A 26,514-nucleotide genomic window follows, 5' to 3' on the forward strand; every position below is an offset into this window, starting at 1 on the left:
GCAATTCGACGAGGCACGATTCTACCGTATCGTCCGATCGTCATCTGGCGACATCTCTCGTCTACTTTCTCTACCGCAAAATTAAAGAACTTTTTATTGCCCGTATTTTAATTATGTAAAAATCAATCAAACGGTAATTTTCCTGTTTATGAAGAAATTAACGAACTTTTTTTATGACAAGAACGTTATGTATGCGGAAAAACCGATAAACATTTTATTCAAATTTATGAATAATTATTTAAGGATGGTATAAGTAGAATGATTATGATAACATTAACAATATAAATAAGGGTTGAAACATTTTTTAATTAAGTACATTACATCATAACATCTAATAAATATACAATGATCATAGGTACGAAATTCTTTCATCTTGCCACTATTTCGATCATTACAATATAGGCAACACACCATACACTTCAGGTTTTGGCACGTACTGCATAGTATGATTATTGTTTAAATACTTTTTAAACAATGGTATGATCTTTGCCTACTAACTGTTTCGCATACAGGACTTTGATTCGGAAAGGTACGACCGATTGTAATTTGTAATTTTGATAAAAGATCAAAAGTTTCCCCATCCATTTAAATACCTAAGGGGATTTCAATCAAAAGTTGAACCCCCCATCATTTTAAAGGCCATGAAACTCTCTCTCAAACTTGTTACAAAAAAACTCCCTGACAGAATATGCCGCTCTGGAACTGTTTACGAACCCAGCTATGTATATTTCTCGAAAAGGAGACCTTGGAATATTTTGAAAATTTGACAATATACTGATGCCCATAAGTTGCACTCATTTACATTTATTTTCATGTTATTATTATTTTAAATGAAACATCCTATACAGGGTGTACATTTTTCGACTACCACTATGAGTATCTCGCTTGTCTTAAGTGATAGAAAAGTTGGTTAAATCAGGTCAAAGTTGAGAATTTTCGTGCTGAATAATAATCTGAAAAGAAATTTAAAAGATCGTCAATAGTTCTGAAAATATCGTACATTCTGATTTTCTTGATTCATTTTGTTATGATAAACTTCTAGTACGAGACATTTGTAACCGTTTATAGTAATTTTCAAGATGACGGAGAAACGCGTGTGGCTTCTTTATTTTTTCTTATGGACCTCATTCTGAATTTTGACATTTGGAGAAGGCGTCTTTTTTAGCGTAACACATGAAGTGGAGGTAACTCTTATGAGCTCGATTTTCCGCCGTCTGTCTGTCTGTCTATTACATCGAGATCTAGGCCCCTGCGTCACCTAGAGAGAGTTTTCGCTAATTGATGGTAGCTGCTATGCTCTATATTTGCCCGTTACTCATCATTTATTACGGGCAACACCCCTAAATGGGTTTTTTTCTCTTTACAACGATGGTTTCCTTAAAATATAATTTTTTATTTTTTTGCAAAGAGCAGTGGTAAATTGGTAAATTTACACTCATCATAATTCATATAACGGTTATTAAGGAAATTTGGATTTTCCTGAATCTGATTATTTACAAAAAGCTACCCGTCGTCCATGATCTCCTGAATGAAGAGCGTTTGAGAAATATGAATTGTGCAGGGCCCGTATTTATGTTTTTTAAGAGGTCTCCAAGTCACTGAGGATGGTAAGGTAAATTTAGCTGAGCTGCAACTTCTCTTGAGGAGAGAGAGAGATTGTCTTGCACCTAATTATGATTTAAATTTGTAATCATATAAAATTTTTACCAAGTTTCCGGTTCATATTCATTGAAGGGCCTATCATCATATTGTCGTCTATTTTTTTTTTAAAGAACCATATTCGTCCAAGTTTTTATGCAGTTGAAAAATACCTCAAACTAGGTTCGGGCCACTCTGAATAATTGTGCAGAAGCCATTATTATTCAGCACGAAAATTTCAAGCTTTTGATTAATTTGTTGGTTTCCTTGCAGTTTGTATAACAAAATAGGCGTATTACCTTCCTTTTTTACCAAAATTCGACTCCACCGAAATTTCTCGGAAAAACACTTTTTCTTATTAATTTGGGTGCGTAGAATCAATTCGTACTTTTTCGATCAGACTTCACAATCCAAAATTACAGACCAATTTCGAAAAAAATTCAAAGGGCTGTAACTTTTGGACTAGTAGCCCAATCTTGGAACTGTTTGTAATTATTAATTCTACAAGCCACATTCTATAAGAAAATTTTTTTCCGGGTCGATCTGAGACAATTTTTTTTCGGGGCTCAAAAAAAGGCAGTGTATAATAAACCTTCCTTTTTTACCAAAAATCGACTACACCAAAATTTCTCGGGAAAACACTTTTTCTTATTAATTTGGGTGCGTAGAATCCAAATCAATTTGTAGTTTTTCGATCAGACTTCTCAATCAAAAGTTATAGACTAGAAACCAATTTCGAAAAAAAATTCAAAGGGCTAGTAACTGTTGGAATTGTTTGAAATTATGGATTCTACAGGCCACGTTCTATAAGAAAATTTTTTTCCGGGTCGATCTGAGACAATTTTTTTTTCGAGGCTCAAAAAAGAGAGTTCCTTTTTTACCAAAAATCGACTATACCAAAATTTCTCGGGAAAACACTTTTTCTTATTAATTTGGGTGCGTAGAATCCAAATCAATTCGTACTTTTTCGATCAGACTTCTCAATCAAAAGTTATAGACTAGAAACCAATTTCGGAAAAAAATTCAAAGGGCTGTAACTTTTGAACTAGTAGCCCAATCTTGGAACTGTTTGAAATTATGGATTCTACAGGCCACATTCTATAAGAAAATTTTTTTCCGGGGCGATCTGAGACAATTTTTTTTTCGGGGCTCAAAAAAAGGCAGTGTATAACCTTCCTTTTTTACCAAAAATCGACTACACCAAAATTTCTCGGGAAACACTTTTTCTTATTAATTTGGGTGCGTAGAATCCAAATCAATTTGTACTTTTTCGATCAGACTTCTCAATCAAAAGTTATAGACTAGAAACCAATTTCGAAAAAAAATTCAAAGGGCTGTAACTGTTGAACTAGTAGCCCAATCTTGGAACTGTTTGAAATTATGGATTCCACAGGCCACATTCTATAAGAAAATTTTTTTCCGGGTCAATCTGAGATAATTTATTTTTCGGGGCTCAAAAGAAGAGAGTTCCTTTTTTACCAAAAATCGACTACACCAAAATTTCTTGGGAAACACTTTTTCTTATTAATTTGGGTGCGTAGAATCCAAATCAATTCGTACTTTTTCGATCAGACTTCTCAATCAAAAGTTATAGACTAGAAACCAATTTCGAAAGAAAATTCAAAGGGCTGTAACTTTTGAACTAGTAGCCCAATCTTGAAACTGTTTGAAATTATGGATTCTACAGGACACATTCTATAAGATAATTTTTTTCCGGGTCAGTGTATAAGAGCTGAGCAATTACTTACTTACTCTCAAGGAGCAATCCATTTATGAAAAAAACCGTAACACCTACTTCCCCACGGCCCATCTTTACATAATTTTGCAATTCATGTTATACCTCCTACTACAGAAATGTAGGAAATATGAATATCTTTACTAAATATACATTATCTTAGCAAAACTCCTGCGACGGGAAGGCCAAGATTTGTTATTGTGCATATCCTACTGATCAGAGAGAACTATCCGAAAACCTTGCACAGATGGCATATTTCACAAAGTGAAAGGTTCTATTTTGGGCAATTAACTGACTATTCATTCCCTCAGCAGATACTCATCTTAAGATTTTTTGACAATTAGACGGTAATACATGTGGAAGAACAGGCGCGAGGGTGCGTTATAAAATCTTGGTATTCTTGGAAATGTGCGAATTTTTAGCAGCTCCTCCTGCCCCCCACAAGAGGAATATCATAAGGTTATAAATAAACCCATAAAAAGGAGAACAACCCCCTTTGTAGTGATAAGGAAAGTATTGGAGATCTAAGTCATATAATCTTAAATTGAAAGTTAAATGCAGAATCCACCTCTCTACTAGATCAAGAGCTAATTGATATTAATATTCCTCTCTCCATTAATGTCACTACTCTTATTAATATAAAGAAGTGTACGATAATTTAATACGATTTTTGCTTAGATCCAAAATAGAAATTTAACATCATTTCCTGCTATCCAATAATAGTTTTGTGGCACTGGGGTAGTCTAATGCTATAAAAAAAATGTAAACAACATTCGATTTGAACAAATTTTGAGTTTTCTTCATTTCAAAGCACATTACTTCCCTTTCCCCACACTTAATTACCGCGCTTTAAACCTAACAATCATTGATTGTGGGTGCATTGCATTGCATCCCAACGAATGTTTAAGGATAGGTCTTTAATGCAAATAATATTCCCACAAGGGAATGGGAGAATAGTATGCTCATATATTTTAAAGATTGGTTGCGTACTAATTATTGCAATAGGTAAGATGAAGTGAGAATTGAAATGCAATGTTTCTATAGCAATGCATACTGCACATTTGTCTCCTCTGCCAAGCGCTAGCGCCTTCTCCCAATAATATGGGACCAAATTTGATCCCAACAAACAAGGGGGTTGTAACAGGGTCAATTCCTTACCCATTTAATTGGAGGGTGCAGGAATACGACAGACATCATGTCACCGGCGGATTAACCTTGCATATTTTTATAGGGCGGAGAGGGAGGAAGCTACATTTAAAAAAGTAAAACAAAAATGGTCCATAAAAAATACTTTTTATCTTTTTTGATACACTGTGCATACTAATAAAATTCTAGTATAACAAATAGCACCGATAAGTAACGAGGGAAATATTTTGGGGACAACTGGAAAATGGCCCAACAATTTTAAGAAAAACAAATGAAATTCTTGTGAGATTTTTAGTATATGGGAGCAAAACAAAAAACATTCAGTTTAGGTAAATTTAGTATTACAAGTTTGTGTCTTTAATTCGTGCAATTAGTATAACATACGCATACCTAAGAATTAACACAAAAAAGAAAGTTTCTATAAAATTTATTTGATTGGTTGTTTAATAATACATTGGAATTACCATGTATGGATTTTGAAGACTACTTACTTAACAAAAATAGACAACTAATTTTATTAAATTCAAATACATAATGACAAATATATGTAACAACACTCAATAAATAATGAAATAGAGAATTTTCGATATATTAAATAGAGTTTAAGATCATTATAGCGCGAGGACCAGAAATTATACACAAATTAAATTATAACCATAAATTAAATAAATGGATTACATAAAAACTCGAGTTACCTCAAATCTGTTAAGGGGGCGAAATTTGATTTGGCCACACTGACTCACTTGAAGTAACCCGGTTAATTATATAAAACTAACAATAAATTGCAACAACTTCTACAAATACAACATATTCTGTTATTACATACAACACAGAAAAGCCAACAACTTGAAAAAGTATTTGTCATTTTGATTGTGAAACTGCGACATTTGAAGCGATTTGTTTTTTTTATTAGTTACATTTGTAAAAGAACGTGCATGACGATAAATTAATGGAATTTTAAAATGATTAGTTTCCTAAATGATACCAAAAAATGTTAAGTAAGACAACACTGAAGAACACTGCTAGACTATCAAAGCACACGAACCATTTACACCAGCAGTAACTAACACTAGTTATAAACATGATTTTGTTTCTTGTGTTAAATATATAATATTCTATATTTTTCTATACAACATTATCAATAACTAAGTTATATAATACAAATGTTCCCATCTCTTTTATGCAACAATATGTATACGTATTAAATTTAGATGTTTTTGAAAGACATCAGTTTTAACAAAGTGGGTTTGATTTTTTTTCAATTTTTGTAACTGGCCATTGTTATTTTTATACTTTTAAATTAATCTTTCACTTTACATAAAACAGTATCGATTAATTATAAACAAAAAAATAAATATATAAAAATTTTTTAATAACATATCTAACTCGGATTTTTAACAATCCTCTTTTGTCGAAAGTCGTATACTCGACGACAAAAAAATATTAAATCATATGATGTTAGACAAGTTGATGGTGGTTGTCGGTGCGATCTAGGATATGGTTCTGGGTTTGGTATGCACGTAGACGTGTCCTCCATTCCTTCTTCTATCCTTCTCAGTGACTTACGATATCTGAAATCCCACAACATGCCATATTGTCAATTTTTTTAATTTATTTTATTGAGTTTCTAAAGGCCAAAAAACTTAACTTTAAAACACGTGTGGTTTATGTTATCTTTTCGGTATTGGTAAGTATTACAAATTGTCAAATTTTATGTTGCGAAACAAGGTATTTAAAGTTACTTTTATATTGCAGTTAAACTTACCTGCAATACTCATTAAAAGTAAGTACAAAACATTTATCTTCTATACAGGCCACACTATTTGTATCTTTATGTCGTGAAGCAAAAACTTCATCCGATTCGTCGTAATCTTGTCGCCCTTGCTCCGTATGCTCAGGCCGATAGTACCATAATAGAGACATCATCATTTCACCTAAAAGCAATGCGTAATTTTCTTGTATGTAACAATGGATGTATACCAACCGTCATCAGGATTTTCCCACAGAGTCGCCACTTTGGCAACGAAAGGTAAATCGTTTCTTCTAGGACCAGCCTTTAGTAACACACAATCTTTTGGCTCTATTGTATCACCTTCGGCGTGCATCATTGCGGGGTAACATTTTCGAACAACAACGGTTTCATCGCTCTGAAAAATTGAACTATTTCAGAAACGGTGTTTATATACCTACTCAACAATTTGAAACAGTTTAATACAGCTATATTCCTTGCCTTACTCTAATATGATTTTTTAATGCATTTTTAGGATTTTTAATAAAAACATTTGGCGTGTATCCTTTAGTGTTAAAATAGACTTTCATTATACAATATTTAGAGGCGATGTGAGGATTTGTCGGCGTGATTCAATTATAGTTTGGAAATTGTTGTTGAACTCCACCTAGGATACTAAAAAAATATGCCATCTGCAGCTTTTATGCATTCACCAGCGACCTCTCCACCTACCACACAATTTCCATTTCGAGTTTTCAGATTTTCCTTGGCCCAATCCATAATATTCTGAAGAGATGCGTTCGTATCTTCCAGGGGAGCAATTTGCAAAATAATCGCGAGTTTTCTAAGGTCAACTTTTTCGTTCTCACCATATTTCTTTTTACCTTTTGATTTTTAGTAGGCCGCTACAGATCAAAAACATTCGCTCCACTTCAATCATACGCTTCTTCGTGACGTCACACAGACAAACACCCAATAGGCAGACTCTACTCACGGACCACCTTTTTTTTTCTATCGCTTTAGATCGCAATTAACACGGGATGTTGTTGGATTTTCCACGGAAGTCGTTTATTGCAACATTTTCACTTTTCCTAGCCAGGAAAGTCTTTTTGCATCTTCCATGGTGGTCATTCTTCGAAACAATCGCCGCTTCTCCAAGGGACGTTTTCCAAGAGTCGCCTGTTTCTATCAGTTGCTTTTAGTTTTTATGTGGAAAGGATGCTTAGCGTCCATGCTTCATGTCAAAAATATTTGTAGTCGCGTAACAGAGATGTATTGTTCTGTATTCAGAATATTATAAAATAATAGACATTCTTCAGGCTTTATTCTGAACCACACTTCTTCATGGCTTATTGACATTTTTTTATCATTCAGATTTACCTGTGTAAACATGACCAACAGAAAGTGCTGGAAATTATTTTTGTACGGAAGGAGTAAAACATGCACGCTCAAAACAAAAAATCTTTCCTGGAAAATTTCAAGAGAACAATTTATCAAAAACGGCCCCTATCGATAAAAGTGAACAGATAGTGCTTTAAGGCGGCGTTCATTAACTATTAATTACTTTTTTCATACTGCCCTATTAGAAGCTGTTCTGCTGAGTACATATTATGTAACTAGCAGGAATTTGGTCATTACATGGCAAAAAAGTACAATAAAAAAACTTACATTCAAAAATACTTTAGCTTGGTACGGCTCTCCCTTCCACGTCCATCCATTCGACCACTTCGGCACCTGCAATTGCCTCCTTGGAACCTTTGGAACGACCTGCACCGGAACCTCAACACTTTTTCTCTTACACTTCCGCTTACTGGCACCGACCTTTTTAGGAGTGACAACTTTCGATTTAAGTGAAGCCGAATTATTATTATTAACATTTGTACTTTTAACAACACATTCCGGATTATTATTAATTTTTAATTTTCTGCTCTGGTCGTCTATTTTACTAGCCTCACTTCGTTTACTCGTTCTTAAAATTTCACTATACCTATTTACAACACAGTCGATTGTCCGATCGACGTTATTCTTCGCGAAGAGATGATCGAGAATTTCGGGCGCCAATTTCTTCTCGCTAATACTATTTTTAGAATTGACTTGTAACTTTTTTAACGTAGTTTTCTGGGCGGGCTCCTTGTTTTCGCTTAAATCGAACGCGGCAGAGCACTTGCCCTTGAGAGTTTTAAGGTTTTGCTTGGAATTGTGCAAGTTACTCGCGATAAGTGGCCTAGACAGTTTTGCGCGTTTCGAATGCAGCTCGTCCTTTGATGGGCTGAGTTTGCGTTTAACTGATGATTTTCTGATTTTGAGTTTTGAATTTTTAATTAACATAGGTCTAATAACGGCGTCTATGTTGAGTTTTCGTTTTCCATTATTTATTTTGATACTAGGAACATTCTTTTTAATTAGATCTTTGTAGCTACCATTCGCTTTCATGACTTTATCCAACTTTTGCTTCTTTTGTGGAGGAGGTGAGGCTACATCTGGTTTCTCATTCAAAATCGACAACTTTCGTTTCATGTTCTTCACTTTCACATTTTCGGCCACTGTTTTCTGACACGGCAGTTGATCGACACTCACCTTTTTCTCCTCTTCGAGCTCCAATGGCGCTTTTTCTTCTTTTGTGCTTACTTCAGTCTTTAAACACGGCGCAATTTTTTCATTTTTCACGCACGCCGTTTCCTCAATAGTTTCACTGGGAAGTCTAATTTCGGGAGGTTCAACTTTTGATTTTAGCGCTTCTTCACTTACACAAACTTTTCCTTCGGGGCTCTCGATTTCTCTTTTAACGTTAGTAACGCACATGCTTGCCTGCGTCGGTTGGTGGCACATCAGCAGCATGGTATTTTCGGGAAAGTTTGCAGCGATATTGTTTCGGACCATATTTTTGCCCACGCGCGCTTTGCGCCGCTTTTCTATAGGTTTACAGTCTACAGACTCCAGCTCTTCTTGCTTCGGGGCTGGTGGAGGTGGTTGGTAGGTAGCTCCCGCGGGCGAAGGAGGCGGAGGCATTCCTGCAGATCCTCTTGCTGGACTAGGCGGCCCAGTGGCACTTACTGGTTCGAGTGGTAAGGCAAGAGCTACAGGTGGCAATGGAAGTGAATCTTTGGCTATGGAAGATATATGAGACGACCTCTTACTATCACCAGTAAGAGGCCCAGTATGTACGTTTTTTGGACAAGACTGCATTGGACACGGACAACTTTGATATGCTGCATCTGCAAATGTAAGATTATTATCGTGGGTTTCTACAAATTGTGGCTAATTACTTAAATAAGGTAATGTTCTAGAAGGGGGTGAGTGTGTGTAACAGGCCGGTGGTGGAGCTGGCCCGTAACCGGGGTAGTAATGAGGTGGAGGTGGATATGGTTCTACTAACGTTGGTGGCGGAGGGTAACTTTCCAGTAATGGAGGTGGTCCACTTGGTGCTGATTGGTAAGTACTACTACTAGGTGGATTAGCTGTCACTACCTGCAAAGAGTCAACTTAGCATACGAAGTTTAACAAATGCGACATACTTGTTGATTTTGCTGAGTCGGTGCTGGTGGAGGCGGGTGATATATATCAGGTGGATTTGCTTGATAATACTGAGTGCCCGCAGGCGCTGTAAGATGCCTCCTATATGTCGGGGGAGGGTACGGTTTGTGATGTAGATAAGGATTGGGATAACATAAGTCATGATGATAAGACGCAGGATGATGTGGTGATGGATAATACTGTGGTGGATAACCGTAAGCATAACCAGGGTGGGGTGGATGATATTGTGAGTATCGATACGTTGGGGGAGGCGGAGGAGGTGGGTGCTGCGGGGGTATTGCTTCCTTTGCGGTTGTTGCAGATGTTATTATCACCTATAACAATTAACAATTTAGGAAACGCACCAAGTGAATGAATTACTTCTTACATCACTATCCAACGAGTCTGTTGTTGACGACTGTGAGTGTGTTTGGTGCGAGGGCGGAGGCGTAGGAGACGAGGAAACTTCAGATAACGGTGCCGTTTTGCCCAGTGATGTTGATTGAGGATGACCATGTTGGGGAACATTAATTAGTGGACCCGCCGGTTGGTAGTATCCTAAAAAAACAACAGCGTTAGTCAAATTACCTTTTTGTATTTGTCTGAAACATCATCCCCAAAAGATTCACCTTTGGAAAACCCTTTTTCATTCTAATTTCACGAACTTGCTCGATATTCAAAAGATTGCAAACTAGCCACGATTTTAATACTCTCATGAATTAAGTATTATCAGCCAAGGCCACCAATAAATGTTATCACTTAGATAAGTTCCATGCGCCAACTACTACACCAGCACACTCATGTAAGAGTGGCAGTTTTCATAATCGAATAGAAAATAATACGCCAACAGTCTGGAAGTAAAGCTTTGAAACAGTCAGTAGTAGGTACAACTGATGGACCATCCATAATCATTTCGAAACTCTTAGACGATACGCATTTAATCAGCAAGACCGAATTCCAGTGTTAGAAACCCATTAATTGGGAATAGAAATCATTTGAAAAAATTAGAAGTAACTAATGGAAAAGTTGGAAGAGCACACTTTATTCAGGTCAAACAAGAGCATTAGCTGGGAAGTTACAGCTTTCGAGCTCGATTATAAAGAGAGCGGAACCGACCAATTTTTTTACAAAGCAGAGAATTCTCACAAAAAAGGTTATATTATCTCAAATTTATACACCCTAACAAAATATATATTTTTCATGACAAATGAGATCATTCCAATAAGATGTATTGCATAAATCTGTTTGATCGCGATAAATTTAGAATAAATTTTCATGAATTACATTCGCCAAAACATTATTAATATGATTTGGAAAATTGCCAAAACGCAAATACCGGAAAACAAAGCAGTTATTTGTATCACAATTAATAATCACGAAACCGAAGATAATATTTCACTAGGGCAGTTAAACATTTTCCTCTTTGTGCTATCAGAGTCGATTTCCATTCTGTTTTATAGCATTATGTGTTGTTTCAAAATTTAACACCAGCAAAGAGACCTCCTATTTTTCATATCATCTTGAAAATCGGAAAATGGAAAGTGGAAAATTAATCAATAATTTCCAGTACTAGAGACAAGACAGTCACTTTTATTGTTTTACCCATAATCGTCATGAAACCTTCATTTTCATGCCTACTTGCCTACTCATGTTGATGAATCTCAATTTTTAAAGAATATGGGAAGAATTTCTGACGGACCTCTGAAGAACACTTGACGAAGCATTGAAAAATAATCTGAAGGTCCAAAATGTTTCGTTGGGGAATTAGACATGCAAAATCTTCACATTTGCATTTTTTCTCTAATGTTTTTTTCCTCCACCAAACCACCATAAAATATAAGAGGATGGTTTCTATTTTTTGAATCTTCATAATAATTTTGCTTATGAGGCAAGTACGTCTAATAGTATGTTTTTAGTTTTCCATTTTTGTATCCTCAGGTAAACATTTTTCATGGTCACAAATCAGTCACACTATTTTTTTTTAATTTATTATGACATTCATTTCCATCCTTGCCGACTGGGAAAATAGGCACACCAAAATTTACATTTGCCGTGCTATTATCACCTATTGCAGAACTTAAGAGTAACTTCAAATGAACATGAAAGGAGCAATAAATTTTAGAGTATTCTCTTATTTAATTGAAGAGAACCCGGGCAATATACCTACTGGGAAAAATTGAATGGAGAATAACTTTTGAGAAAAATGTGACGAAGAAGAGTAACTTGAGGACCTCGTAAGCGGCTTATGATGAGAAGTCAGAAGATAATATGCAGATAAACTTAAGAATTGGAAGAAAATTTAGTGGGACATTGAAGAATACATGAAAGGAACTCGAGGAAAATTAAAAGAAAAACTGGAGAGTAACAATGAATTTTACGCAAACTTCACGGGATTTTCAGAAAAATTTGATAGGAATTTGAGAGAAGATGAACTTGAACGATACTTAAAATTACTGTTTCAGTTGTAGATAAACATTCTGCCTCTTAGGTCTCCATTTTAGACTTATCATTAACATTGGATAATTGGTGGATTAAATGGTGTTGAAAATTTATAATGTGCCACTACTACGGCGGATATGTATATTTTGTATTGTTAATCCGAAAATGTACAGTGGTATTGTAAACTAAGCCATTCAGATGGTTTTAGTGGTCTCACCACCTAAAATAATGATGGGTCATCCTGTAGGCTCTATGTAAATTTCAATTATTTGTTGACGTTGACACACAACTCGATCTTGTTAGTTGAAATCGAGGTCAAGCTTTTGTATCAGAATTATTTATTTAATTATGTTAATTTTGTTTAAATAATCGCCTTTTGTTGTGATCTTTGTTCAGTTATAACGTTTTATTTTGCCAATTGATATTCCTGATTGACATTCCATTTCTGTACCTTTTTGATTCTCGTGTATATTCAATATTATTACGCCATTTAGGTATTCCATTTGAAATCTACTAGTTTGGGTGTAATTCCTGTAGTAAATTTGTTGTGTGCTTTCTTATTACTTTAGTTCTTTAGTTTGCCGATAGAGGTCATTCTAGTGTTATAGGTTTCTTTTACGATATTTCTTTGTCTTGTTGCTAGAGTTCACGCTTTGTACTTTTATGCATCTGACTTTATCCCTTCTTAAGGTTAGTTATTATGCGCAATTGTATTTCTTTTTCCCTCAGTGAAATTTCTGCTTTGGCATTGCTTACATGCACACTTTTCTTTGGTACGCCATTTACTGATTTTTTTTGTTATTGCCTTTATTTTATAGTGGGCGGAGTGTTAGCTAATTAGCTATTCTCCCCACTCAACCCACTATAGGTACAATCACAAACAGCCATGCCTTACCTGGGATTCGAACCCAGGACCCTTGTAGCCAGCGCTAGAGCTACTGACGTAAACTCATCTGAGCTACGCAGGTTGGCTTTCGTCTTACCGTAAGGGATTACTGTTTTGGCTGTGACCATTTATCTTTGGATTTATCCTCTTAATGTCTGTGGGTGCTCTATTGATACGTTTTTACAGATCTGTATTTGCATATGAACAGTACGAGGTATGTTAGATTATTACGCAGCATTCTTTTCTTAATATGTATGTTCTTTTAAGGCTTTACTTTCCTCAACCCTCAAAATAGTTTTCCGTTTACCTGGATATTACCTATAATTTGTATTGTAAGGCCAATTTTATACTTCGGGTGTCTTCGGAAATTTGGTCTGTTGGAAATCGCCCGCTCTTTTCACAACGGTTACGTGGATGAGATAGTATTTTTTACTTGGGCTCGCCATTTTAGTAAGATCGAAAGTGGCGAACATACGCGAGGGATGAGTTTCTACATTACCGACTTAGATAACTATGTGAATCTACTTCATTCCACCAACACTACTACCTACTTCAAGTTTGTACTTGGAGATGTACCAATTTGTTCCTGTTGTAACCGCAAATATAACGAACGTTTGGATATTAACGATCTTGTAAATTGCTTGATTTTACTTATGCTATTTGTTTCGCTACGAAGAACATTCCTGTTAGTTTGATTACATTGTATCCTTCAGATTAATTGTGTTATTTTGAGATATTGGCTAGCGTAAATTAGTTTTTGAAGTTACCGAGACTTTGTCCGAAGTCGATATCAACATTTTTAGTTGCGTTATCTGTTTTACTCCGAAAAGTTTGCTCATATTATCTTATCTACATTTCGAATTAATTACATTACAATGCTGTCAAAAAGAAATTTAGTTATTTATGCATCGTATAGTATTTCACTTGAATTTAACGTCACGTTCATGTTTCTGTATATGTTAGATTACCGTTTGTAAGGATTATCTGTGATCGAACCAAAGTTTTGTTTTTGTTAGTGTAAAGTTATTCGAATTATTGATTCTTGTTAAGTACTAATTACGGTTTTAATATACTATTGCTTTCGTGTCAGACGTTAGAATTCGTTACGCAATATTTTATGCGCCGCGCTATTCACTACCTCTTTTATTGGTTTGTTGTGTTGTTGTCTGTTACAGATGAAGCAGAAAGCGTGCTTCTTGAGCTCAAAAGGTAATCGACTCCTTGATATAATGTTTGATTACATACTAGTTTTCGATAGGTACAATCAAATTGTAATTATAACATTTGCTTGATATTCACTTAACGGTTATCGTTCCGTTGTTTTTTGCGGAAGCCTGTTTGCATATTAATACTTTCTTCGCTTACATTCTCTTAGAATTAAGGTTAAGAAAATTTTTATCGCAATTACTGTTAGCAATTTTGTTTTGTCATTTGTGACAATTAAGATTGGATTTATTGGGTTTTTTTGTTTATATTGTAAAAGATGAATGTAATTGTCTAGAGATAAATTGCCTTTTTTTAATAAAAAAAACTGTTCGTTTTCGTAGCAATGTTATAGTTTACATAAGATTTTTGAGTTGTTCTAAGGGGGATTTCTGTTTAAATAACGAGGTACGCGTATAGCTTTTTTGCCAAGTTCGAGGCCGGAGTGCCGTTCGTTAGAAGAAAGTTTTTAAACAAGTTTGGGGACGAATTATGGGCCTTTAAAGAAGCCGTCTGTCAAAAGCGAGACCAACTTGCTGATTTTGCGGTTTTAAAATTTGGGGTAGCAAAGTTGGTTGCATTCCGTCGTTGTTAAGCAAAAATCGTCAAAGAGAAGCCAGTACGTGCTAGCAATATCTGGTGCATTGAAGTTATGTTTCCACGTTAAACGGACAGCTGTTCTATTAAGCGTGCAGCCAGATGTCACAATCAACGTCTCTACAAGCCTGTTTGAGGAAATGAATTTAGAAGCCTAAGTTTTTGTGCGTCACGTGTCAGTTAAGTGAATTGGTTCCTTCAGTAATTAGTGTTTTTTGAGATTATTGGGATTTTGTAACTCGAAAACTGCAAGTAATTTGAGGTTTTCTTGATGTTTGTTTAATTTGTAATCGATCGCATATGCATGGTTTGTCTATTGTCTATTCGGACGCTGTGGTCCAATCTTGTTAAATAAGATTGTGTGCTTAATTTCATTTATGGTTGCAGAATAAATTTTGTTTATGTAAAATCATGCAAGGCGTGTGTTTATTCGATCCCTTTAACGATTCAGAGATTACCCTCATGCTCAATTACAATTAATTTGTTTGATCCGCGGCCGAAGTTCATTTCAAGTGCTTTCAAAATTTGGTATTGCCTGCTTGGAATCAGAAATTTAAAGTCAAAATTGATTTTTTTATTGTGCCGGGGTGCGAATGTGTACTGAGAGAAATTTCATTAAAGAGCTAGTTTGGTGTGAGGTGTTTGGTATGTGGCCCGAAATGAAAAGGTCCCGGCATTTTTATTTGCTGGCACAACGTGGGGTATTGTAGTTTTTTTTTGTAAGTGGTCCGAAGTTAGAGTAGAGGGCACAGAATCGCCAAAGTCGTTTAGAAATGATTTTCGTTTACACTTCGGGGTTAAAAGCTGAAACCAATTTTAAATGATGCATGATCATTAGAAATATCAAAATCCAGAAGGCGTCAAAAATCGTCCTGTACGGGGTGGCTCTAGAGGGTAAATTGTAAAAAACACCCCAAATTTTTTTTTGCATATTTTGAATTTATTGAATATATACTTTGCACTGCCCATAGCTCAGGTATGTGAAACCGATACAACTATTTATTATTTAGTGTTTTTTACGACCGAAAAGCACGGGATTAAATGAGGAATCTTAACTTTCGCCGGCGTCTAACGAACTCGACCGTAATATTTTGACAAATTAGCGCTTCAACTCGTCGTATCTAATTTATTTGCATCCTGATCAAAAAATATCCATTAATAACGTTGTAGAGCGTATTCTGGACATTCTGAACCACTATTTGTAATTCACTTCACATTACCGAAAAGTTTTGTATCGATTTATTTATAAACGCGCGCCTATGACTGAGTAAGGACGATTATCGCTTGCGCATATGCATACACGCGGTTTATAAGGCAGAAAGTCGCGTATCTCCCTACTTGTGTATATTAAAAACGTTCTGGATATTAAATATCCCAGTCAACTGTTTATTTTTTTAGATGCAAATTTTATACTATATAATTTAACATTAACGCAAATACTTAATCAGAATCTAGTTCCGATTCGGATGCCTCTTGAGATGTTTTCGAAATAATCTGATTAAGTTTTTGCAAGTGGGCTTCCGTCCCATACATTTACAGGAGCTAATGCACGGTAATTGCTTTTTTGAGCACGAACAATGAAATCTGGAACATCCTAAAAAATAAAACTATGTAAAATAATACAAAGACAAAATGTAATTAACAAAAACCTTTTCTGCAGTTACATTTAGCCAAAATAGATGTATCAGCAGGCATTGATGGTCATGGACCACTACCATGAAAAATCTATCAAAGATTGCACATTTGCACGCGTACAAAGAGAACCTCGCAAGAGGAAAATATAAAATGTACAATTGACCATGTATCTACAGATGTGGCATTTATTTATTCATTCCTCGTTTAACAAGCAAGAATTAACAGATTTTTTATGTCGTCAGTTATATGAGTTTTCGAAAGATTCTAGTTTAACATTTGTAACCAGTGGAGGATTCAAAGACGTTACTGAATATAGATCAAATTTTCCTCTTTGTAGTGATTTACTTGCCTCTTCACACGAAGAAGCAGATACCAGAATCCTACTGCACATTCTACAAGCAAAATTAGAAGGATATTCAAGGTGTATTAACTACTGACTGCAGAGATGCCGACGTTCTTGTCTTACTTGCTCATTTCAAAAACCGTCTCACCGAGGAAGTGTGGGTAAAAGTTGGAACGAACGACAACGTACGGTTTATAGCAGTACACGAACTAGTCATTTCCCCAAGTCTATTGACAAACTTGCCTGCATTTCACGCAATTACTGGTTGTGATTCTACAAGTCAATTTGTTGGACTTGGCAAAACAACATGCTGGAAAATTGGTTTGTTGTATCATGATTTGCTAAACGGTGTTGGATCTTCGACACTTAATGAAGATACATTCATTGATTAATTAATGTCATTAAATTATGCACAACTTCTGATATAAGTTGTATAAATCGTTTACGCAGTATCATGGTTTCTTCAAATTCCATCCACAAATTGCCACCTACTGCAGGTAGTCTTTATCAGCACTGTTTACGCGTGAATTATCAAACATACATTTGGCTGAACAGTCTTAACCCAAAACCGTCTTTACCAGATCCTCTGGAAAATGGTTGGAAAATTGTTGGGAATAATTTCGTTCCAGTTCTTACAACGAAACCATCAATGCCTGCAGCTGATACATCTATTTTGGCTAAATGTAACTGCAGAAAAGGTTTTTGTTAATTACATTTTGTCTTTGTATTATTTTACATAACTTTATTTTTTAGGATATTCCAGATTTCATTGTTCGTGCTCAAAAAAGCAATTACCGTGCATTGGCTCCTGTAAATGTATGGGACGAAAGCCCACTTGCAAAAATTCTTTCACGAAAAAGGTTCAGATTATTTCGAAAACCTCTCAAGAAACATGCGAATCGGTACTAGATTCTGATTAAGTATTTGCGTTAATGTTAATTATATAGGTAGTATAAAATTTGCATCTAAAAAAATACACAGTGACTGGGATATTTAATATCCAGAACGTTTTTAATATACACAAGTAGGGAGATACGCGACTTTCTGCCTTATAAACCGCGTGTATGCATACGCGCAAGCGATAATCGTCCTTACTCAGTCATAGGCGCGCGTTTATAAATAATTCGATACAAAACTTTTCGGTAATGTGAAATGAATTACAAATAGTGGTTCAGAATGTCCAGAATACGCTCCACAACGTTATTAATGGATATTTTTTGATCAGGATGCAAATAAATTAGATACGACGAGTTGAAGCGCTAATTTGTCAGAATATTACGGTCGAGTTCGTTAGACGCCGGCGAAAGTTAAGATTCCTCATTTAATCCCGTGCTTTTCGGTCGTAAAAAACACTAAATAATAAATAGTTGTATTGGTTTCACATACCTGAGCTATGGGCAGTGCAAAGTATATATTCAATAAATTCAAAATATGCAAAAAAAAATTTGGGGTGTTTTTTACAATTTACCCTCTAGAGCCACCCCGTACAGGACGATTTTTGACGCCTTCTGGATTTCGATATTTCTAATGATCATGCATCATTTAAAATTGGTTTCAGCTTTTAACCCCGAAGTGTAAACGAAAGTCACAATTTATGGCAGTGGGAACTGTACTATTAGAGGGTTACATAATAAAACATAATTAAAAAAATATTTTTCTGTGAGAGTTAGTGCTGAGATCGCAGGCCTTTAGGTTTAGACGAACAGAGAAACAGAATTCGTGTATTTATTAGCAGGGATTTTCCTATGAAACGTATTCTAAAAACTTCTCCCATATATTCCGAAATTAAGAGAGAGAAATTGCCAAATACCTACTATAGTAGCTTAACTGCCAGATGTCAATGAATTACTGAACGTTTTGAAACTATGTTAAAAAAATATTATTTTGTCCACTTTAAAATAACAGTGCTATTGGTGATTTAGTGCTAGAAACTTGGAAAAGATTATTTGAAAATCCCATCGATCTAATTCAGAATTCTTCAAGTCTTTAATCGTTGTAATTACCAGATAACATAACGGCTACAGATGGAACGGTAGTCATTAATTAAATAGGGAAATGCCATGTTGATAAAAAAAACTCCCCGTAACGGTGTATTCAAACACTTGCCGATTAGAACCTCTCTATTACCGATCAAAGTGGTAAAGCGTCTATAATTAATAATTCTAGTAATTTATACGCTAATTTACCTAAACAAGTTCTTCAAATTAAAATGTATCAGTATCAGTGTCGTCAATTAGAGTTACACGCTGTACTTAAAGACATCAACGCCTTCGCTGGCACTTTCAATTGCAAGGTCCAAAAAAAAAAGCAGCACCATCTGCGTCTGCAAAAAGTTGACGACACGTGCTAGGTGTCTCCGAATATAAAAACCATATAAGCGGCAAAAAAAGTGTAAGACAGATGTGGATATGTCAAGGTCCGAAAAAATTAGAATCCTATAGATTTTTTCAAAGTGTAACAAGGTCTTCTCTTGCTTAATTGGACGAAGACCTCATTATCACGAACGGATAAATTAGGTCAGGGTTAGCTAACTTAAAGAGTCTGTCTGCGTATTTTCTGGCGTCTTTTACGATAAAACGAAATGAGATAGGTACCTACATCTCAAGACCAATTTAACTGAAATGGAGAGAATCTGGGGGTAAAAGGTTTTCCGTAGGTTTTTGGGGATATTTTAGAGAAACAGATCGCAAGGTTTCCAGACCGGATACCGCCACATTAAAAAATGGTTGAAGATGGTCTAGTTCCGTTTCATAGTTTTCCATATATCGTTCTTGTTCGTAAAGATTGTGTATTTTCAGTAAAAAGTGCTCGTACAATTAGATTTTATCTGACGGACGACAAATTTACAGTTTTTCCCATGTTAGGCGTTAGATTTCGACTGATCTAAAATGCACTCTGAACGTCTGAAAGAATATGATCATATCTCATACATATTGTAATCTAGTGGTTTTCAGAGTCACTTTCCATGGATCACCAAAACGCATACAGATACAGCGCGTTTATTGCTTTTTAAGAGTTTTAACATTATCACGGATTTTTAGGATCATTTAAGTTGTTTCCAAATCCTTATAGAGCTTTATAGACTCATTTCATTGTTTGAGCGGTCGTAACTGAAACGTTCTTGGAACATTTTTTTAAAATCTGGTGAAAGGAGTGTACTAAATAAGTGAAATTACACGCCAACTGCGTTGATTATGGTCTCAACTACCATTTTTAGCGCATTTTTCAACTCATGTTGGAAATATTTCTTTGGAATTTTAACTAAAGATGCCTCTTGCAAATTTCGCATATTGTAAACATCAAGTGTGCGCATGTAATAACATTCTTATTTATCGATATTTTTGAAATTTTAAATGAGAAACATATCTTATGTTATTAAAAATCTCTAAACCTTCCCCATATAGTTTTATTCGTTGAAGTTTTTAAAAATAACAGCGACTATAGTTTCGGCGTACTGCCATCATCAGGCGACTAGAAGTGTATCACAATATAGCAAATTTGAAAACATTAAGAGCTAGTACTTACTGTGAAAGTTAACAGGAAAACGGTAAATTACAAACGTTGAAGACGGATAAGACGAACATGTTGTTTTTTAATTATTAACTGGCCGAAGCCAAGTGAAAAACCTGAAGGGTGGTTAAAACGGAAAGGTTGTCCTAAGTTTCAAGACGAATTAATTATCAAGCCTTGTTAAGACAACCAACCGGGGGGTTGAATTTTTACATTAAAGTTGAAAATTGGGTTAACCTAAAAATGAACAAAGTTTTAGATTTAAAAATAACTTATCTAAAAGGTACTTACACATTTCAAAAGAACGGGGGGGAAAAAATAAACTTATAAAAGTATTGAAACTATTAAGATGACTACATATTTAAATTATTTAAGTAAAGTTTAAATTCGAGATCATGCAGACGGCATGTCTCGAAATGATTGACAATTCGGTATAAGAGGAAACTGACATATCGATAAATTTTGAAAAGATGTATAGGGTGAACTGAAATTATTGTAAAAACAGAAGATTGTTATTAAAGCCGAGAACTTCGTTAAGAGAGAGGTGCGGGTTCTTTTTAACTTGGTGGTAAATTTCTTTCAATTCCAGAAAGTTCAATCTTATACCTTTGTTACATATATGCAGAATTTCGAAATCGGTGTTCGGATTGAAGGAGTGGCCCGTTTCTAGGATGTGTGAAGCGAAAGAGGATTTTATTGAGGAGGAATTATTGTTTTTAATACATTGAAGATGTTCTTGAAACCTAGTAGAAAATTTTCTCCCTGTTTGGCCAATGTAGGAAGATTTGCAGGTGGGGCAATTAAGTTTGTAAATGCCGGATTTGTCTATTAGAGGGATTTGGTCTTTTGTGTGTGAAAGAACTGAATTTAGATTGCTGTTGGCTGTAAAGATTATGCGGATGTTGTACTTTCGAAAAGTGTTTTGAAAACTATGAGAAAATTCTCCGATATAAGGCAATACTTGATATGTGGTTGGAGTATCTACTTGTAAGAGGGATAAACTAGTGGTATTGTGGATCTCGGATTTATGAAGGAGTTTGAATTGGAGATTTTGAATCAATTTTAACGGGTAATCATTTTGGGCGGCTAATTGGTAAATAATCTGGAGTTCTGCGTTGTATTTGGCTTGGTTTAAAGGTAAATTAAAAAGTCTGTGAAAATAGAATCTGAATGCTGCAAGTTTATGTTGGAGAAGATGAAAGGAGGTGAAGTGGATTATATTACTGGTGGTGGTGGGTTTTCTATAAATTCCAATATCGAGTTTTTGGCCTAGATGTTCAATTGAGAGATCTAAAAAATTGAGGGTTTTGTGTGACTCTAATTCAAGGGTAAATTTTAAGTTTTTATGTAAGGTGTTTAAGATGTTAAAGCAATTGTTTAAATCGGAGTCATTCCCTTCAAATATCACAAAGATGTCATCTACATAGCGTTTATAAAATTTAAAGTGTTTCTTGATGGTAGGGTTGGATAAGAGTTTTTTTATTTCGAGATTTGATAAGAATATTTCAGCAAGTAAAGGTGAAAGGTTATTCCCCATAGGGAGACCGGATTTTTGTGTATATTGTTTTTTATTGAAGAAAAAGAAATTTTGGTTCAAACACTGATCTAAACATTTGATTAAAAATTCTGAAGTTTGATCTGAGGCATTAGAATCTGAAAGTAAATTTTGAACTATAGATCTGCACTCTCCGTATGGGACGCTAGGAAACAAATTTACTATATCAAAGGAAATGAGGCGTTGTGATTCTGAAATCTTGGTTTTTGAAAGTTCATGAGCAAATTGAATGGAGTTCGTTATTGATTGTGGGGAGGACCATGGTAAAAGGGTTGTCAAATACGAGTTTAACCACGTAGATAGTTTGTGTACTGGTGTGTTGGTAAAGGTAATTCGCTTGAACTTTAGGACAGACCTTTCCGTTTTAACCACCCTTCAGGTTATTTCAGCTTGGGCTTTCGGCCAGTTATAAATTAAAAAAACACATGTGTCGTCTTATCCGTCTTCAAACGTTGTAATTTACCGTTTTTCCTGTTAAACTTCCAACAGTAAAGTTACTAGCTCTTAATGATTTCAAAAATTTGCTATATTGTGATACATTTCTAGTCGCCTGAATGATGGCAAGTACGCCGAAAACTAATAGTCGCTGTTATTTTTTTAAAAAAACTGTCACGAATAAAACTATAATGGGGAAAGGTTTAGAGATTTTTGATAACATAATTATATTTCAACCCCCATTTCGAGGAACGATGGATCCAACTCAAAAAAACTAATTTCTTTTTAAAATTCTATTCTATTGCACTCATTAATGCAGAGTAAATTCTACGCTGGGAACAATTCAGGAACCAAGGTAAACTACCAAATACGATTTCTCGCTTCTTAGTTCAAAAAGCATAAGTCAATATGATACTGTTGACATTCGCCACTGCACTATTGATCGGCACCTGTGCAATGGTACGCTACTTTAAAAACAAGTACAAGTACTGGGAATCAAATGGTGTGCCATACGACAAACCAACTTTGTTCTTCGGCAGCTTCTTGCGCTTCTTTTTCGAAAGAGATAACTTGAAGAAGTACCTGGAGCGCACCGGAAAGAAATATGATTCACCTTATTTTGGATTCTTTATATTTACCAAGCCGATACTGGTAATCCAGGATATTGAGATAGCGAAAAGGATCTTGATTAAAGATTTCGTGTCGTTTCCAAACAAGCTATTTTTTCCTAGCAAAAATTACGATCCAATATTTAATAATTCATTAATAAACTTAAGAGGAGAAGAATGGAGGTATATGAGACGCAAGCTTAGTCCAGTGTTTACAACTGGCAAGATAAAGACCATGTTGAAGATAATTGATGAGTGTTCAGATCGGTTAATGAGGTATTTGGCGAACATTCCAGATGGTGATCTGGAGGTTACTGAGGTAGCCTCCCGGTTTGCAGCGGATGCGGTCTCCTTATGTATGTTTGGTGCAAAATGCGATTGTTATCAAAAACAAGTACACCCATTTCAACATTACGGCCAAAATATACTTACCAAAGGAACTATTGGTGTCATCAAAAATGCCGCGTATATATTCGCACATTTTGCGGTTAAGATTTTTAGATTCAGTTACTTAAATCCCGAGGCAGTAAAATATTTTCGAGGAGTTTTTTCAGATATTTTCAATAAACGCAAGGGGCAGTCTGTTAAGCACAATGATTTGGTCGACATTTTGCTGGGTTTGAAGCGAAATGATGGTTTTAATAGCAGTTTCGTGCTCGGTATGTTCATCTACAAGTAGCGTACACGTTTTATGTACCTATTTCTTTAGACGACACCCAACTAGTTGCAGAAGCGATTGCATTTTCCTTGGCGGGACAAGAAACGACATCCTCTGTGCTTTCCTTTACGCTCCACGAGTTAAGTCTAAACAACAAAATACAAGATCGATTGAGACAAGAAATTGTTGAAATAAGTAATAGATATGGAAATATCACTTCTCAGGCATTGCGAGAAATGAACTACTTAAGGATGGTTGTTAATGGTACGATCTTTGTAATTTTGCAAAAATTTCAAGTTCTTATTAGAAACACTACGGAAGTACCCTATCACAACTTTTATTCAACGGGAGGCACATGATGACTACACAATTCCTGAAACCGGACTCCATTTGGAACGGGGAACGAGTATAATTGTACCTTTAAAGAGTGTCCATTACAACCCCAAGTGCTTTCCAAACCCTGAGATTTACGATCCGGAAAGGTTTAGGGAGCAAGATATACCATTGGCCTTTGGTATGGGGCCCAGAGCTTGCATCGGTAAATACTACATTGGCATATTTTATTGTAATGTGTTTTTACAGGGAAAAGGTTTGCTCTGGTAATGATAAAGATGGCACTGACAAATATACTGAAGAATTTTAAAGTGGAAAGAAATGCAGAAACAAGGGAGACAGTAACAATTGACTCACTGCACATTTTTAGACCAGAAAACTGCGTCAATGTAAGATTTACGCATCTCAGTGAAACGTAGTGAACACCACTCAGATGACCTCATCTTCAAGTGTTGCCGTTTAAAAATAACTAAAAGGAGTATCATTTTCATCGTGAGATCTTGATCTCGAGAATAAATCGTAACATCTGGAGCGCTGTAAAGATTCCCAATTGTATCCAAAATCTGTGCTTCTGATTTGACCAGAACCATTGTGGTGTGCTTCGTCGATTTGATCGTACCGACGACTTCCTTGAATACATTTTATATACCAATTTATAGTTTATTAGTAAACCTCTATTCCGGGTACAAAATAGAAACATGAGTGGAAACTATTATCTACGTCGTAATTTGGGTTCGATTAATAACAATTAAAGCATATTTTTCTAGCAAGTAATGCTGTTTCCTTTTTTCCACTGTATTAGCAATTTGCACCTATGACCTACGCAATAGTTCGTTGTTTTAAAAATATGGAGTAGTACTGGGGATCACGATATGTGCCAACTTTTTCCATTGACCTCTTCTAGCACTTCTTTTGGAACAAGATAACCTGAGAAGGTACTTGGAAAGAACTGGAAGCAAATACAATTCACCTTATTGCGGAATTTTTCATTTTTAACAAGCCGATACTAGTAAATCAAAGAAATTGATATAACGGAATTCCTCTTGGTTAGAGATTTCTCGTCGTTTCCAAACAAATTTTTGCGTTTTATAATTTGGTGCTCATCTGTACGGATTTTATCGGAACTTGTGGAGCTCTTAGTTTCCGATTTGGTACCTATTGGAACTGATGAGCTGACCCTTAGTTGTTACTATCTTCTCTATTGTCTTGGACATATTATCTTGATTCTTTTGTTCTATCTCGGTAGGTAACTATGTGTGTTGTAAATGGTTCATGATTATGTATTTTTGAACAATTATCAAGTTAGCAAAAGTAATAAAAAAAATCTGTCAGTCAATCATATTTTGAATAATAAAATTCGTATCATTCTTAAGAAAATCAGAAGCCTAAATCTTCCTGAAAGCTATTTTCAACATTTGGCGACGGTGACAGGACAAGGGGTTTGTGTAAAATCCGAGGTAAAATCTTTCTGCAATAAGATTGTTGACATTTTAGGCTGATTTTTAAACTATTTGTGTATCATTTGCGTTTGTAAGACTACGCTTTAAAGATATGGATCGGGCAACGAAGTCGCGTTCAGCGGTACGTAGGGCGTTCACGACGATCGCAAATAAGTTGACTAAGATGATAGAAGCAGAATCACCAGACGTTAATACCATTCGTGCTAACTTAGAGCTGTTTCATGAAAAAGCTGAATCTCTACGACAGGCCAATCAAGAGATTTATGACTTGATGTTGGATGCTGACGCTACGGAGGATCAGTTAGATACGGAAATAGCATGCGTAGATAAGTATGAGTTTTCTTTTAAGAGCTTGAATCTGCAATGTGAAGAACTAGTCTCTTCTGCTGTAATTTGTAATAATGAAGCTCATAACGAAGCTCAAAGCGTTCGTAGTGAAACAAATAGTAACAAAGGGATCTTCCGCAGAATCAAGCTGCCTACTATTGAATTTAAAAAATTCAATGGTGATATACGAAATTGGTTGTCATTTTGGAGTCAATTTCGTAAGATACACGAGGACAATGTACTCACTAATGAAGATAAATTTCAATATTTGATTCAGGCAATGTCTTCGGGTACTCGTGCAAGTGAATTATTAAATAGTTTTCCTCCCACGGGTGACAATTATACTGAAGCTATTGAAAGACCTATTAGTTGAAGTCTACGTACGGGAGCTATTAAAAATTATTTTAAATAAGGCATTGTCTCCCTAATCAAAAACTAGGTCTGTCTAGTTTATATGATCGTATTGAAACACAATTAAGAGCATTAAGTACTTTTGGCGTGACAACTGATACATGTTCTGCTATGCTATACCCTTTAGTCGAATCTTGTTTGCCAGAAGATTTATTAAGAGCTTGGCAACGATCATCTCAGTTTTCGGGTAATGCTGGTGGAACATTAAAAACGAGATTAGATGTTTTAATGTGTTTTATAAGGCCTGAGGTACAAAATGATGAACGCATTAATTTAGCTGTTGAAGGGTTTTTACCTCAGACAGATAATAAAGACAAGAAACCCAAATTTAAAACGAGTGAGTCGATACCGAC

At 35.4% G+C, this 26,514-nt stretch overlaps 1 protein-coding gene across 1 annotated transcript in view; it reads right to left on the reverse strand.

The window, feature by feature from the left end:
* Positions 1-5,020: 5,020 nt before the first annotated feature.
* Positions 5,021-26,514, reverse strand: part of LOC116169645 (titin-like) — a 250,194-nt gene continuing 228,700 nt past the window's right edge. The window contains exons 4-10 of the mRNA XM_031485785.1: positions 10,150-10,319; positions 9,764-10,096; positions 9,515-9,716; positions 7,917-9,463; positions 6,504-6,666; positions 6,285-6,453; positions 5,021-6,090 (exon numbers count right to left, since the gene is read on the reverse strand). Of these exons, the coding sequence (XP_031341645.1) occupies positions 5,901-6,090; positions 6,285-6,453; positions 6,504-6,666; positions 7,917-9,463; positions 9,515-9,716; positions 9,764-10,096; positions 10,150-10,319 (2,774 nt within the window). The 3' untranslated portion in view covers positions 5,021-5,900. The remainder of the gene's footprint in view (positions 6,091-6,284; positions 6,454-6,503; positions 6,667-7,916; positions 9,464-9,514; positions 9,717-9,763; positions 10,097-10,149; positions 10,320-26,514) is intronic.

Source organism: Photinus pyralis, unplaced genomic scaffold (genome assembly GCF_008802855.1).
Source record: "Photinus pyralis isolate 1611_PpyrPB1 unplaced genomic scaffold, Ppyr1.3 Ppyr1.4_LG4, whole genome shotgun sequence".
Taxonomy (NCBI): Eukaryota; Metazoa; Arthropoda; class Insecta; order Coleoptera; family Lampyridae; genus Photinus; species Photinus pyralis.